This window comes from Lampris incognitus, chromosome 2 (assembly GCF_029633865.1).
Source record: "Lampris incognitus isolate fLamInc1 chromosome 2, fLamInc1.hap2, whole genome shotgun sequence".
NCBI lineage: Eukaryota > Metazoa > Chordata > Actinopteri > Lampriformes > Lampridae > Lampris > Lampris incognitus.
In genome coordinates, this window is record NC_079212.1 from 151,855,021 (window position 1) to 151,872,116 (window position 17,096).

The 17,096-nt window shown below is 45.7% G+C and overlaps 1 protein-coding gene across 1 annotated transcript in view; it reads right to left on the bottom strand.

The window, feature by feature from the left end:
- LOC130134278 (potassium voltage-gated channel subfamily KQT member 2-like) overlaps positions 1-17,096 on the bottom strand; it is a 267,264-nt gene that overhangs the window by 149,366 nt on the left and 100,802 nt on the right. Inside the window, exon 7 of the mRNA XM_056302181.1 lies at positions 12,527-12,637. Coding sequence (XP_056158156.1) covers positions 12,527-12,637 — 111 coding nt within the window. The remainder of the gene's footprint in view (positions 1-12,526; positions 12,638-17,096) is intronic.

Here is a 17,096-nt window from a genome sequence, read left to right on the forward strand (position 1 = left end):
CAGAGGGAGAAACGGCCACAGGGAAAGTGGGGCGAGCAGGAGTAGGGGTCCTGTCAGGAGTGCTGGATGACTGGGGAATGGATGGGGATCCGCGCAGGGCTCGCTCGCGCCTCCTCTCCTGGAGGCGTCCATCGATGCGGATGGCGAGTTTGATCAGGTCATCGAGGGAGGTGGGCTCCTTCCGGGTGACTAGCTGGTCCTTGACAGGTGACCCGAAGTGACTGGTTGTTCCAGCCGCTCTCAGCTGTGGCCAGCCTGAACTCCACCGAGTAGTCTGTGACACTGCCACTGCCCTGCTGGATACTGCTCATCCGAGCACCAGGGTCTTGGCCACAGACTGGATGGTGGAAAACCTTCCGTAGTTCCGCCACAAAGTCCCCGTAGGTGAGGCAGAAACTGGCCCCCATGGACCAGGAAGCAGTGGCCCCCTGAGCTGCTCGGCCTGTGAGCACGTTGGTCACGTGAGCGACACGGGCAGCATTAGACGTGAACATGCTGGGTTGGTGCAGGAGGACCAGCTCACACTGCATGATGAACGTGGCACAGGTCTCAAAGTCGTCATCAAATGGTCGTGGACTGGAGAGGCGGGGCTCCCAGGGAACTGGGTTGAACCCCACAGGGTTAACTGGGGCAGCGGGCGGGTTACCCACGACTCCAGGGGCAGGTTGGCCCGGCGGCTGGGTGGTGAGAGCCGCCATGATGGTCTGCAACTGCCGCAGGATCTCTGCTTGTTGGCTCGCCAACGCCGTCTGCTGGCTCGTTAGGTTACCCACAGAGGCCTTGAGGGGCTGGACCTGAGTCTGAAGATCCCTCACCGCAACAGAGGCCGCCTCTAGCTGCTGGGTGTGGAAGTTGGTCAGTTGGATCTGTCCGATGAGAGCTGCTTGGACCGGACTGGTCGGTATGCTCTCTGTGATGGCTGGGGTCGTCGTGGTTAGTTCGTACTGTTAGGGTTTGTGGAAGACCCCAAGCGCACGACACCAGGCAGAGATGGGATTAGCCGAAACGGGCGTACTTTATTACTTGCTCATACAATGGGCAAACGGGAGGCAATGAGCGACTAAGAAAAACAGGAAGTCCACGAAAAAACTCACGGGTAAATCAAAACTGGGAACACGGCAGGATACTTCCACAGGGAAACTTCACAAAGAAAACAGGAAACCAAGGGCTGAGATAAACTCGGAGAGAAATGCACCGGGAGGGAAGAGTAACCACTCCTGCGAGGAAGTTACGGCATGAACTGACAACGGGCGCTGGGAGACCAGCAAATTTAAGCCCAGCCCTGACGACTAAGCCCGGCCCTGACGAGCTGATTGGCTGCCGGCGTGGGGTGGGCGGGCCACGGTGCGGGGTGGGCGAGCCGTAACACTGCTCTGCATGGTCCAACAAAACGTGGCCACACTGAACATTGTTCACTTCCTTGCAGCGTGATGACGTCAGCGATACACATTCCGTTCTTAGAGCGACAGTAGCGTAAATGGCAATATAACAGAAATAGGGCCTTGAATCGTGGTTTCCGAGTTTATAAGGATTTAAATGAATTTCTTTACATTCTACACTAATACTCCTTTACCACTGTGTCACACTCTCCCCTGCTTAACTATTAATGTCCTCGGTGACTGCATAAGTACTCTTCACCTCTTTCAAAGCTTTTCTGAAAAACACTGAACCTAAATTCGCTAGGATCTGAGATACAACTGCTGAATTTAGGGACAGAGTTTCGAAAGCTGGTTTTGGCTCATGATGCGGACTTGTATGCACACCAGCATTGATTCTCTTAGTCCTGCGACGAGCACGGACGGGAAACTGTACCACAGCTACGGGGTCGGGTACGGGCTCTGAATCAACAGTTACTGACTGTCCCAGTTCAGGGTCCAAAGTCTCGGTCTCCATAACACTGGGCTCTACATCAGACATTACTGACTCGATAGACTGAGGGTCAGGAACAGGTAGGGGATCGGTTTCTGGATTATTCTTTACCCTAAAGGAAACCTCTTCAATCACATCTCCATCATCCTGTTTTCCATCCAACCTCTCTTGATACTGAACCTTCAGACTGAATAGACTCACGGATTGGTCTGGTAACCTTCTTTCTAGGCACAGTGCTAGGGAGAGTTGGATTTACACAGGGCCTAATGTCTACCCTGTTCACTCTCTTAACAGGCACTCCCTCAACAGGTGGAACTGTGTACATAGTTCCTCTGCATGCCATCTTACAAATGGTAACACAGTCATCAAACTCAGCATTTTCCCCGTTAGTGTCAGGCTCCCCTGCTAACAACTGCTGTGAAAGGGCATCAGCTGCTGTGTTGCACCACCCTGGATGATACGGAACTTCAAAATCAAATGCGGCCAACTGCGCTACCCACCTTTGCTCTATGGCCCATAGTTTTGCACTTTTGAGATGACACAAGGGGTTGTTGTTAGTCACTACTGTGAATTTTGAACCAAGCAGATATCCACAGACTTCCTCTACTATTGCCCATTTGAGTGCCAGTAGTTGGAGCTTCATGCTGCTATAGTTCTTGTCATTCTTTTCTGCATTTCTCAGCCTCCGACTGACATATGCAATTGCCCTTTTTCTGTCATCCTGTTGCTGATATAAGACTGCTCCTAAGTCATGACTACTCGCATCAGTCTCTAATATGAATGGACGGGTAAAATCAGCATAACTAAGTATGGGTGCACTGGTAAGTTTTTCTTTCAAGGCGTCAAAAGCATTTTGACATTCTGTGTTCCATAATGCACAAAGCATTTGGTTGACTTTAGTTGGGTTGCCAGTATTAAGACACAAATTCACAACATCATCAAGTGAATCGGCAATCTTTGAAAAACCCTCAACATATCTCCTATAATAACTACAAAACTCAAGGAATGATCTAAGTTCCTTCAATGTAGCAGGGGCTGGCCATTGTTTTATATGTAGCTGCTACTTTTCCAGGATCTGTAGCTATACCATCTGTGGAGATTTGATGACCCAGGAACTTGACTTCTTTTTGAAGGAGATGGCATTTCTCCAACTTCACCTTCAGTCCTGTCTCTTTAAGGCGTTTTAGCACTGTTTCTAGCCACTCTAAGTGTTCCTGGAAGCTCTGCAAATACACTAGTATGTCGTCCAAATACACTAGCATAATCTGGAAGACCAGGTCACTCATTGTTGCCTGCATTAACCGTTGGAACGTTGCAGATCCATTGCAAACACCCATGGACAAGCGAAGATATTCAAACAGACCAAAAGGCGTTGCAAATGCTGTCTTATGCCTGTCACGTTCATCTACTGCCACCTGGTGGTATCCACTGGCAAGATCAATGGTTGAGAAAAAACTTTGCACCTTGTAAAGCATCAAAGCTCTCATCGATGCGGGGTAGTGGGAACCCAGCTTTCTTTGTCTTCTGATTTAACTTTCTACAGTCTACACACAGACGTATAGTGCCATCAGCCTTTCGTACTATCACCACTGCTGTCACTATCCTGAATGACACCTTTCCTCAATAGCTTTGAAATGTGCTCTTGGACCTCGCTGTACTGTGTCGGTGGAATGCGGCGGTACGGTTGTGCAACTGGTTCCTCATCAACCAGCTTGATTTCATGCTTAACCTGATCGGTATAGCCAAGGTCATTATCATCACCAGTGAAAACATCTACTTAGCTAGTAACTCAAATAGTTTGTTTCTCTCTTCAACTGTGCCACCAATGTCAAGCTTGTCAATAACTGACTGCACTCAACTCTGAGCATCAGAATCATTTCTCTCCACGGTGACCTGCTCAACATCAGCAGAGATTTGCTGAAAATTTACTTCACATGTCTGTTCACTGTCAACTCTCAACTCAAGATACAATACCCAGCCGGGTTCTCGGGCAGAGCCACACATCCTCTTGTGAGAAACTGACAACTTGGACTGGGATAGTTTGATGTTGACCACTCACCAGCGTTGGAATAAAAATCAGACCTTGAGGGAACAGTGTGTTCTCAGGTTCTACCAGCAGTTGAGCATTTTTCTCAGCCCCCTTAAGGGTTCCCTTTACCATGACAGTGGCTACGGATGATGTAGGTATGTGTACCTTATCTCCACCAGCGACTCTGGCAATGGCTTTCTTATCAACATTGCTGCTGAAACACAGTTCTCCATTCCGAATTGAATGTCCAACCCAGTGTCGTATCAAATTCAGATTGCACTAATTGCCAACACCTACGAATGATATTCATACCAATGATACAGGGTTCTTTCACCTGGGAGCTCTTATGAGTCCTTCACAACCAAAAAGCCACAATCTGGGATTTTCATACCCATTGCTTCAACTTCCAATTCAAGGTAACCTAGATAAGGTATCTCTAGTCCATTTGCAGCAGTTATTCGACGCCAACTGGAGGTGGAATGCACATCCTTCCCTTCCAAGTGCTTCCCAAAGAACTTTTCAGTGATGGTGCTTACATTGCTATCAGTATCCACTAAACAATGTGCTGTAGCACCACCGATATTAAGCTCTTTTACTGGGCATTTTCCTATTGCACGCTCTATCACCTACTCTCGAGTTGGTTGACTTTTCTGTGAGTCGTCTATCTGTCCCCGAATTGCCTGACGCTTTACAACCGTGGGGGGGGGGTCGTTACCCTGAGCATCTGTGAAGGCAAGGTCTGTAGAAGCATTGTGACGCTTCTGTCTGCAATTCTTAGCAATATATCCCACAGTCTGGCACTTGAAACATATCGGCTTACCATCGTCTGTGAATTTAGGCTGGCTCTAGGTTTGTTACCTGAAAAGGCACCAGTGCCCTTGGTCTGCATAGCCAAATCCTGTCCTGTCTGAGTTAATTTACTGATGGCTTTCCCTTGCTCTGCACTGATTTTCATCACATCCTCTAGACTGACTGTCTTCTCACTAGCTGTAACTGTTGTACATTGCACATCGGTAGTCCGATGACTACCGATGTGACTTTTAGTCACCTTTACATTTTCTCCTGACTCCTCCATAATCCACAAGTAGGTGTCCTCATGCACTTCTATCATATTAGCATTTGGGTGAGTTCTGACATATTTACGGAGTTCTCGTTTCAATGAATGGTCTCTGACTCCCTCGACAAACTGATCCCTGAGTATCACTTTTCCATTAACCACAGAACCGGGACTGTGTTTCTGCACTAAGGTTAGGGCTTGTGACAAAGTATGTGAAAAGTCACGTAAGTTCTCACCTTCCCTCTGCTTACAGCTATAAAAGCTCTGCAGTAACTGAGAAGCACTACGTTTGCCCCAAAAGCCTCCTTGAGATAGTTAAAGAGGTCACTTATCTGATCAGTTCTAGCATCATTTCTCAAACATACCTCCTTTAAGGCTGGAACTTTTAGGAGGGACATGACAAAATCAAACTGTTCAGGGGCAGATTGATTTCTTGCATGTAAAACACGTTCAACCTCTTCGATAAAATCAACAGATCTCCCATATTCATCAAAATCACCAATAAATGGCAAAATGTGACGTTCTCTTGGAACATAAACATAGGATCTAGTGGGTGCATCATTCATTGAGGTTACTGCATTCATTACTTGTTCCTGTTTTCGAATCAGTTCTCTAATCTGTGCCTGTACATCAATTTCTTCTGTATCACTTTCACTCCCTGAGGAGTGTTCCTCATTCACTGTTGACATTTTTCCATTTTTTTTTCAAAGTCCAGTCTAGTCTTATACACTTTGACAAAGGATAGAGACAGGGCAGCAGGGTAGACCTGAAGGAGGGACTCTGGTGACGTCTTCTCCAAACTCTGGATTCCCAGTCTTCTCCGGCACACCAGGCACTGCTTCCTCTATTTCAAAGGGGCAGCTGGGCCACTCTTCACCACTACCGTATTTATTTATTTTAAGCTGCATTCACAAAATTTTTCCAAACTATCAGAATAGGGACCCCACTCCTGGTACCAAAATTTGAAGCCAGGGGAATTACGCACGGGACATTCAAATATAATTTTAGGGTCTTTATTCCGATAGCAAAAATATGGGTAGATAAAAGGGTAAGGGGTTCACAACATCCCACTTTAGCTCTGCGGGTGTGAGAGTGGGTTTTGGAGGGAACAGCTGTTTCAATTCAATGCAGCTCGAAATAAAAAAAAAAGAAAACTTGTATAAATCCAAATCCAATAAATACGGCAGTGGCCGCTTCTACGGATGAACATAAACAGTATTATACACCACTCTTCGCATTCACAAATGAAAATACAATGAGAAAATATAAAAATAAAACAATCTCTATTACATTGTTGTATTAGCATTAGCCTACTGTTAAATTAGCATTAGCCTACTGTTGTACTAGCATTAGCCTATTGTCTTGAAGTCTACAACAGCGAAATCAATTAGCTAACTCTTGTTCTTATGCGCAAACATACATATGCAACTCAAAGTTATACAAACAAAACTCTTATCGTCCGATTCACGTTTGTAAACGGTTTTAACAAACCTCAAAGGTTGGAAGCTCTTACGGCGGACACAAAACCCTCGCCATCGTCTGGTCTGCAGTTGTTCGCCTTCTCTGCTCTGCATGGTCCAACAAAACGTGGCCACACCGAACATTGCTCACTTCCTGGCAGCGTGATGACGTCAGCGATACACATCCCGCTCTTAGAGCGACAGTAGCGTAAATGGCAATATAACAGAAATAGGGCCTTGAATCGTGGTTTCCGAGTTTATAAGGATTTAAATGAATTTCTTTACATTCTACACGAATACTCCTTTACCACTGTGTTACACACACACACACACACACACACACACACACACACACACACACACACACACACACACACATTGCAGTACAGAGTGCGTCGATATTCTGCTCCTCACTAGTTGAGCACTTATAACAACACCATTGACGGTTTCGAAAAAAAACAGCTACCTATATGGCGTAGTGAATTCGGGAGGCAACACCGGAACTGCCGCGGCCGGGACGCGAACCCGTGTCGCTCGCACCGCGGGAGACATCGCTAACCGCTCGACTAAAGGGTCCGATTCGTTAATCAGGGACCAACGTGTCAACTTAACCATGCACGTTACAATATATTGGAGCGAATTCGAGAGACAACCACCGGAACTGCCGCGGCCGGGACGCGAACCCGTGTCGCTCGCACCGCGGGAGACATCGCTAACCGCTCGACTACAGGGTCCGACCCGTTAGCCAGGGACCAACGTGTCCAGTTATCCATGCACGCTAAAATTTCTATCTATCTATCTATCTCAACACGGATACAGGAAAAAAGCTGTTAATGCATAGCAGTACAGGCCTGTTTGGTGCGTCTCGCACTCATCAGCTGCTGATGTGTTTTCACAAAGAACCACACAGTTACGCTGCCCAGCGTCACGCCCCCATGCATACTATATAATCCAGTTAGTTAGTCAAGTAAATTCTTTATGACACAACAGCTTTACATGAGCTTTACTTGACTAATTGGATTATTTTGCTCCTTATTTATTGAGCACTTTCCCTACCATTGAGTGTTTCTTTTTTAACAAATATATATATATACTGCTCAAAAAAATAAAGGGAACACCTAAAAACACAATATAGACCTCGATGAATGAAATATTTCAGCTGAAAATCTTTATTTATTAGACAGAGGAATGTGTTTAGAGCAAAATAACCTAAGAATGATCAATGGAAATCAAAATCATTAGCCCATTAAGGTCTGGATTCAGAATCATACTCAAAATCAAAGTGGAAAATGAGAACATAGGCTGATCCAACTTCTGTGGAAATTCTTCAAGACGATTCAAAATGAGGCTCAGTAGTGTGTGTGGCCTCCACGTGCCTGTATGCACTCCCTACAACGTCTGGGCATGCTCCTGATGAGACGACGGATGGTCTCCTGAGGGATCTCCTCCCAGACCTGGATCAGGGCATCGGTCAACTCCTGGACAGTCTGTGGTGCGACATCGTGTTGGCGGATGGTACGAGACATGATGTCCCAGAGGTGCTCGATTGGATTCAGGTCTGGGGAACATGCAGGCCAGTCCATAGCATCAATGCCCTCGACATACAGGAACTGCGGACACACTCTGGCCACATGAGGACGAGCATTGTCATGCATGAGCAGGAACCCAGGGCCCACTGCACCAGCATATGGTCTGACAATGGGTCTGAGGATCTCATCCCGGTACCTAATGGCAGTCATGGTACCTCTGGCTAGCACGTAGAGGTCTGTGCGGCCCTCCAAGGATATGCCTCCCCAGACCATCACTGACCCACCGCCAAACCGGTCATGCTGGAGGATGTTGCAGGCAGCAGAACGTTCTCCACAGCGTCTCCAGACTCTCTCACGTCTGTCACATGTGTTCAGTGTGAACCTGCTCTCATCTGTGAAGAGCACAGGGCGCCAATGGCCAATCTGCCAACCAAGATGTTCTCTGGCAAAGGTCAATCGGGCTGCACGGTGTTTGGCTGTGAGCACAGGCCCCAATTGTGGACGTCGGGCCCTCATACCATCCTCATGCATTCTGTTTCTCACTGTTTGAGCAGAAACCTGCACATTAGTGGCCTGTTTAAGGTCGTTTTGTAGGGCTCCGGCAGTGCTCCTCCTGTTCCTCCTTGCACAAAGGACCAGATAGCGGTCCTGCTGCGGGGTTGTTGTCCTCCTGCGGCCCCCTCCACGTCTCCTGGTGTACTGGCCTGTCTCCTGGTTCCTCCTCCATGCTCTGGACACTGTGCCGGGAAACACATCAAATCTTCTTGCCACAGCACGCATTGATGTGCCATCCTGGATGAGCTGCACTACCTGAGCAACTTCTGTAGGTTGCAGATACCGCCTCATGCCACCTCTAGTGGTGAGGGCACTAGCAAAATGAAAAACTAACCAAAGATCGGCCAGAAAAGATGAGGACAGGCAAATGGTCTGTGGCCACCACCTGCAAATCCATTCCTTTTATAGGGGTTGTCTTGCAAATTGTCTAATTTCCACCTGGTGGAAATTAGACAATTTACCAACAGGTGAAATTGATTCACAAATCAGTGTTGCTTCCTAACTGGACAGGTTGATATCTCAAAAGTGTGATTGACTTGGAGCTACATTGCATTGCTTATGTGTTCCCTTTATTTTTTTGAGCAGTATATATAAAGATAGATGTAGGAAAATACTTAAATCCATCGCAGAACAAGCCTGTTTTGTGCGTCACGCACTCACCAGCTGCCAAGGTGGCTAATCAACAAAGAAGAAACACAGCCAGTAATAAATACCACGCTGCCCTGCGCCACACCCCTAGTTACAGTGCACAGCAACCAATGGGAGGATGGGAAACATTTGAAAATTAACTTCAGAAACTTTACAGCCAATGGGTGAGAGACGGGCTCGTTTTGAAAAAGCAAGGACTTGAAGGGCTGGGGCACTGTGGAAAAATCATACATTTAAAATATAACAAACTAACATCCATTGGGGTACTTTAGGTATATCATATAGTGGAGTGGGGCTGGAGCACAGTTGAAAGAGCAGACAGTTAAAATATAAAAATATAACATCTAATAAAGGTCATCACATATGCATCATCTAATGGGGGGGGATAACAGAGCAGATATGTTTTTCGGTGTCTTCAGCTGGTGGCCAATTCATTTCTACTGTTCAGGGTGGACATATCAGACTTGCAGTTTACATTACATTACATTACATTAGTCATTTAGCCGACGCTTTTATCCAAAGCGACTGACAATAAGTGCATTTAACGATAATAAAGTTCTCTCTCTGCCAAGCACAAGTTACGTCTTTTGCTGCTAAGGGAATATGCATTGCTCTTCGTGAGGATTTTCCACGAGACAGAGTAACCCATATTTTTGTCCACCAATGAGCAAATGTGGCAGCTTAAGGCCGCCGCATGTCTTGCATGCTCATGTCTGAAACTCATATAGGCGTTAAACCTCATTTTAAAAGGGTCCTCTGTTAGTCCCACGTAAGTGTCCACTTTGCAGTTGTCTTCTCTTGTCACTGCTGCCTGGTAGATGACTCCCTCTGTCTGGCATGTTCCTTCTAGAGCAGTGTTTCTCAACCGGGGGTCCGCGGACCCCTAGTGGTCCGTGGTGTAATTGCAAGGGGTCCGTGAAAATAAAATATCTTTAAAAAAAAGATCCTATGACATTTATAGAAATAGGATTATTTTACTCAAATGTGACGGAGACCTTTATCTACCTAAACTATAAAGGGTAACAGGACTTTTTTCTCTAATTACATCTGTTTCACAAGTGTAATTTATTGTATTTTAATAAGAGATCTCGCTCCCGTTTGCATTGTTAAAAGTTACTGCATAAAAATTCTTTTGTTACATATATCTGAAAGTTACTGAATACATATTCTGTTTTGTTACATATATCTGAAAGTTACTGAATACATATTCTGTTTTGTTACATATATCTGAAAGTTACTGCCTAAAAATTCTGTTGTTACATATATCTGAAAGTTACTGAATACATATTCTGTTTTGTTACATATATCTGAAAGTTACTGCCTAAAAATTCTGTTGTTACATATATCTGAAAGTTACTGAATACATATTCTGTTTTGTTACATATATCTGAAAGTTACTGAATACATATTCTGTTTTGTTACATATATCTGAAAGTTACTGCATAAAAATTCTGTTGTTACATATATCTGAAAGTTACTGAATACATATTCTGTTTTGTTACATATATCTGAAAGTTACTGAATACATATTCTGTTTTGTTACATATATCTGAAAGTTACTGAATACATATTCTGTTTTGTTACATATATCTGAAAGTTACTGCATAAGAATTCTGTTTTGTTAACTATATCTAAGTTACAACTGAAAGCTCTTATTTTTGCCCCAAAGAGTGAATAAATGCTATAATGCAATTTAAAATGCAGTTTCTACTGTTTCTATCAAATTGCAACCCCCCTCCCCCAAGATCAGATGGAGGGGTCCTCAGGGTAGATCAAAAATACGCAGGGGGTCCAGGACCCCAAAAAGGTTGAGAACCACTGTTCTAGAGGACATGATGCCTTAGCACGGCAGTTGCAGTTGGAGGTGTTTGGTTGCGGTGAGGAGGTGTGTGGCTTGGCCATGATGCTTGTGTTGTGGGATGAATAACCTGCTGCACATCTGGCATGCAGCTGTAGCTAATCTTGACCGTGTTCCTGTTGAATGTTTTTCTTAATTGATGGTCTGGGGTAAAGCACTCATCCAAAAGTGTGAAAAATTGTTTTCCAATATTAGAGGCCACACGGTGTCGCTGTATGCCAGCTGATGTCCCACCTTCTGCTGCATTTTTTCGTGGGGTTTTTTTGTTGGTTGCTGGCTGTCGTTAGTTGATGGTGGGTTGTACTTAAGCCTCAAATTATATCCACTCTGTTGTAAGGCTTTTTGGTAGGGGGGGGGGGAGCTACTTCATTAGAGATGGCTTCATTGGATGATAAACATGAGAGGCTCTTATTTATGCTCAATGGGATATTTTTCCAGATGGAGGGTGGATGAATGCTTTCTCTGTGGTTGTATTGCAGTATATTATTGGACTTCATGTATGGCCTGTATGTGCCATTTCTAAGGTCTAACGTGATGTCGAGACCGTTTTGTTCTTGTTAGTGTCAACTGATTTTTTTTTGAAATTTTTAGCCCATTGTTTGCGAATATACTACACATTTTCTTTTTTTATTCACTCGACTTCTCTTGCCGGTTTGATCTTTAATGAAGCAGCCCTACTTTTAGTAAGGCTGCTTCATTAAATAGAACATACCAAGAAGCCTTACAAAAAAGTGGATATAATTTCAGGTTAAGTACAACCCACCACCAATTAGCGAAAGCCAGCAGCAAAAAAGAAAAGAAAAGAAAAAAAGGGGAAAAAAACGCAGCAGAAGGCAGAACATCAGCAGGTATAATCCTCATACAGTGACACCGTGTGGCCTGTAATATTGGAAAACTATTTTTCACACTTTTGGATGAGTGTTTTACCCAGACCATCAACTAAGAAAAAATATTCAGCAGGAACACAGACAAGATTAGCTACAGCTGCATGCCAAGTGTTCAGCAAGTTATATCATCCCACAATACCAGCATCACACACCCCCTCAACACAGCCAAACACCATCAACTGCAACTGCCGTGCCAAGGCATTGTGCCCTCTCGAAGGAACATTTTTTACTTTTGATTTTGATATACTTTATTAATCCCCATGGGGAAATTCTTCTCTGCATTTAACCCATCCTAGCTGTGTAGTTAGGAGCAGTGGGTCCCCGGGTGCTGTATAGCGGCACCCGGGGACCAACTCCAGTTATTTCTTTCCATTGCCTTGGTCAGGGGCACAGACAGGAGTATAAGCCCTTACATGCATGTCTTTTTGGATGGTGGGGGAAACCGAAGCACCTGGAGAAAACTCACCGCAGACAAGGGGAGAACATGCAAACTCCACACAGAGGATGACCTGGGATGACCCCCAAGGTTGGACAACCCCCGGGTTCGAACCCAGGACCTTCTTGCTGTGAGGCTACATGCCAGACAAAGGGAGTCATCTACCAGGCATCAGTGACAACATATGTATGTTCTTACAGCAGGTAGAGCGAAGAAAGAGACTCCAATGAGAGTGAAAGTAGCCGCCAACAGCCTTCCATTCCAGGTTATCGGAAACTTGTCTCCATAGCCAATGGTGGTCAGCGTGATCTATGACAGAAAACAGCATGAAAGGTTAATCTAAATTTCTGTTTGGATTAACTTTGTTTTTTTTTTCCTAATCTGATAAAAGTGTTTTTTAGTATGTTATTGTTCTTATTTTCTTTTTGCTTTTATTGAAGCTTATTGTCTTCTTCAAGGATTGTCAACTTGTGGCGATGGAGAAGCTTACATGGTCCTGAGATCAAGAGAGCAATGCCGTCTGGGGCTATGCTCCTGTAGTGTCACCCATGGTGATAAGGTCAAGAGGGATGTCTCTGACAAAGAGCAATCCAACCAAGACCTCGATGGTGGAACAGGTGGAGGATAATATCTGACTTTAGTGAAGCATCGCAACGGCTGGAAAGACGGATGAAGGCTGCAGCAGAAATGGGCCCCCAGTCATCTTGGACTCCAAGCCGCTGGATCCTGACCCAGATCTGTCTCCCCATGTTAAACAAAGTCACACACAGGTGTCCTCCACAAGGGAATCCACCCTAACATCCTGGATTAAGTCCTATGGTGATCGGCAAGTGGCGACGGGGCAGGGTTGTGAGATATGGGAGCCCCTAGTCATGAGCCAGCACATCAGAAGGTGGGTGCTAGATTCAATCACTGGGCTTTTGGAATGAGGTAGAAAGAGACCTTCGATAGCTGCACCCATGACTGAGTAGCCCTCTTTAGCACCCACTCTGCTCACCCGACTTGGGGAAGGGTCTAGAAAAAGTGCCCTGATAATAGCCTGATTCAAACCTCCTGCCTGGCTTACCGCGTCTAAACGGATCACTACATGCGGTCAGAAATGTTGTGGTTACACCGCCCCGAGCTGCCTCCCTGGCACGTTCAAGCCACTCCCCCAGCTCGGACGTGCCGGAAACATCCGAGCGCTCGGTTCGCGCTCTGAGGAGACAAACGCTGGGCTGCACCAGGTGTTTGCCATCATCTATCAGGCACATCTGCGGCAATCGGGCAGCCCTCTACAAGAAACCTCCCAGAACGCCTCTCTGTGCTTTGAGGTACTGAATCCTGCGGTAAAGCTCTGACAAACCTATTCCAGTGATTTCCTGCTTACCCTTTCCCGTGCCTATTCCCACGCCGTTGTATTGTTTCTCAGTATCTAACTCCTGTGTTCCTGTTTTTTTTTGTGTTTTCGTCTCGCTGTTTTTGTTTCCCTCAAGACCCTCCCTCCACGACTTCCACGGCTCCCCCCATCTCCCTCACTCCTCGTCCCCAGCGACCATCATATTTTCCCCAGACCTCTCCAGCGATCTCCCTCCGCGTCTCTCTCCCTGGACCCCTCCCTTCGGACTTGACATACTGGATCTCGGACCCGGACTTCCTCGGACACCCCCTTCGCTCTACGGATTCGGATTTTGGTAGCCAGGCGCACGCACATCGTCACAACAACCCCCACCTGAGATTCCCCTGTTATCATCCCTGTGGCAGCATTGTTTATCTTCCTGTATTAAAATTGCCTTCGGGTTTTCTCGGTGCTCTGTGTCCGTCTGTCCTTTGGGTTTCACTATACTGGCCTCTGGTCTTCATTCGTGATATGTAACAAGAAACCTAGAAACATGAATTTTGGAGCCTTGAATGTGCGCACACTGATGAATAGTGCAAACAGTGACAGACCGGAGAGGAGAACTGCGATCATCGCTAGTGAACTGAAGACATGCCGAATTGACATAGTTGCCCTTTCTGAAACCGGACAGGCAGGTGAAGGACAACTGAAAGAGAAGGGTGGCAACACTTTCTAATCGAAAGGAAAAGTTGCGGATGAGCCCATGATCCATGGCATTCAATTTGCCACCAGGAACCAGATCATTAGCCACCTCTCTGAACTTCCTGTGGGGATCAGTGAGCATCTCAGGGCCATCCACCTGGTGCTTGCCAACAACCAGATGGCAACAGTTGTGAGTACCTATGCCCCTCCTGTAGGCTCTGAAGAGGAAGTAAGATACCTTCTACGCCTGCTTAGATGAGACACTGTCAAGAATCCCCAAGAAGGACAGGATTATTCTCCTAGGTGACTTCAATGCCAGGGTTGGCCGTGATCAACACCTCAGAAAGGGCACTATAAGAAAGGAAGACAACGGGACTATCAACTCCAATGGATATCTGCTTCTTTGCAAATGTGCTCAGCAGGACTTGATTTTTGATTTTATTGGTTTGCAAAAAAATACAATTAAGTACATAAATACATCTTTCACAAGGAAAGAGAGAGAGAGAAGGATATGCTGGTGAGGTAAGAAACCCGTGGAGGGCTCATAATGAAGCCTTACCATATCAGTAAATTTTAATCATGACAACAAAAAAAAGAAAATAAAAAAAGAATAAATAAATAAATAATAAGAAAAACAAACACACAAACAAAATAAAAGTAAAAATTCGATAAAGGAAAAAAAAGGAAAAACAAAAGCAGACGCTTATTTACAATGCAGATGCCATGCAACTAATTAGCCGACTGAGCACACAATTTCTCTTTTAATTTCTTTTTAAAGATCGGTAGGGAGGGTGAGCTGCCTACTAGATGTAAATGGGCATTCCACAATAAAACACATATGTATTTCATAGAATACTGCCCTCAGGTGGTGTGACAATGGGGAACATGCAAATGGTTTGCTTGTCTCGTTGAATAAGAATGAAAAAGACCTCACCATCACAAACTCCGTTTCACCAGGGAAAAAAATAAATAAGGCATCTTGGACGCACCCCCACTCCAAACACTGGCATCTCCTTTACTATGTCATTGTATGAACCAGGGACCGCCGTGACGTGAACATCAAAAGGGCCATGATCGATGTAGATGACTGCTGGACAGATCATTGCTTCACCCACTCCACAATGTCCATCAAACTGAAGAGTAAGAGGAGGGTTCAAAAGAACCAGATCCGGCCAAGACTGAACCTTGAAAGCCTGAATGAAACTGCCACCCAACAGCGACTTCAGGCCTCTCGGGGAAACACTGGAGCCTGCTTATATCCACCATCCTCGACACCTGCAAAACCACCCTTGGGCACAAGTCCAGAAAACACCAGGACTGGTTTGATGAGAATGACACAGTGATAGAACAGCTCATCTCCAAGAAAAGGAAAGCCTTTAGTGCCTGGCAAAATGATGTAACCTGTAAGGTTAAAAGAGTGGCTCACTCCAGAGCCATGGCGGATGTTCAGAGATGGGTGAGGGAGCTTAAGAACTCTTGGTGGACTGAAAAGGCTCTGGAAATCCAGCAACTGGCAGACTCGGGTGACACCAGAGGCTTTTTCCAGCGCTACTAAGGCTTTCTATAGCCCAAGCAACTGCAGCTTAAACCCCCTGTGCTCAAAGGACAGGCAGGCACTCCTGAAGGACAACGAGTCCATTAATGCCTGATGGAAGGAACACTTCTAGGAACACCTCAACAGCACAGCTGAACCAGACATTGCCAGCCATATTTCCCCAGAGTCCCATCAGAGAAGACATTGGGGAACCTCCCACCATGACAGAAATTACAGGGGCATCTCACTCCTGTCAACAACAGGCAAAGTCCTTGCTCACATCCTTGCAAACTGACTGCTACCACTGGCTGAGGAAGTATTCCCAGAATCTCACTGTGGCTGTCCATCCAGAGGTACAGCAGATATAATATTTACAGTACACAAACGCAACAAAAAAAGATGCCGTGAAAAACATGGCTTTCATAGACCTGACAAAGGCCTTTGACTGAGTAGACCACTAGGCTATTTGGAGCATACTATCAAGATATGGCTGCCCTGACAAATACGTCAGAATATTGAGGCTTCTACATGACGGCATGTCAGTCACAGTGCTCAGCAACAGCAGCTCAGAGTCAGAGCCCTTCACTGTGCAAACAGGGGTCAAACAGTTGAATCAAGTGCAACTGGACTTGGTATATATATCCATGAAGACGTTTCGCCTCTCATCCAAGAGGCTTCCTCAGTTCGTGCCTTTCTGACTAGACCAAGCTAGTCTGGCTGGCTGGTGATGAGACTCAGAATTTATACTCTAGGAGTCGTTGTCAGAGCTATTGATATGCGTGGCTCTTTTGTGTACCGATGTTTGGCCGCGCCCGTCTGTTAGCGACGGGTGTTGGTAAACATCAGATCACAAAGAGCCACGCATATCAATAGCTCTGACAACAACTCCTAGAGGATACATTCTGATTCTCATCACCAGCCAGTCAGACTAGCTTGGTCTAGTCAGAAAGGCACGAACTGAGGAAGCCTCTTGGATGAGGCGAAACGTCTTCACGGATATATACCAAGTCCAGTTGCACTTGATTCAACTCCTTTGGATAACCATGACCTGGATGAATGAGAACATTCACAGACACGGGGTCAAACAGGGATGCATCATCGTACCCACCCTGTTTGCTATCGTTATTGCTGCCACACTCCACCTTATTGGTGAAAAGCTGCCACGGGGGATTCTAATCCTATACAGAACTGATGGCATGCTCTTCAACCTTAAT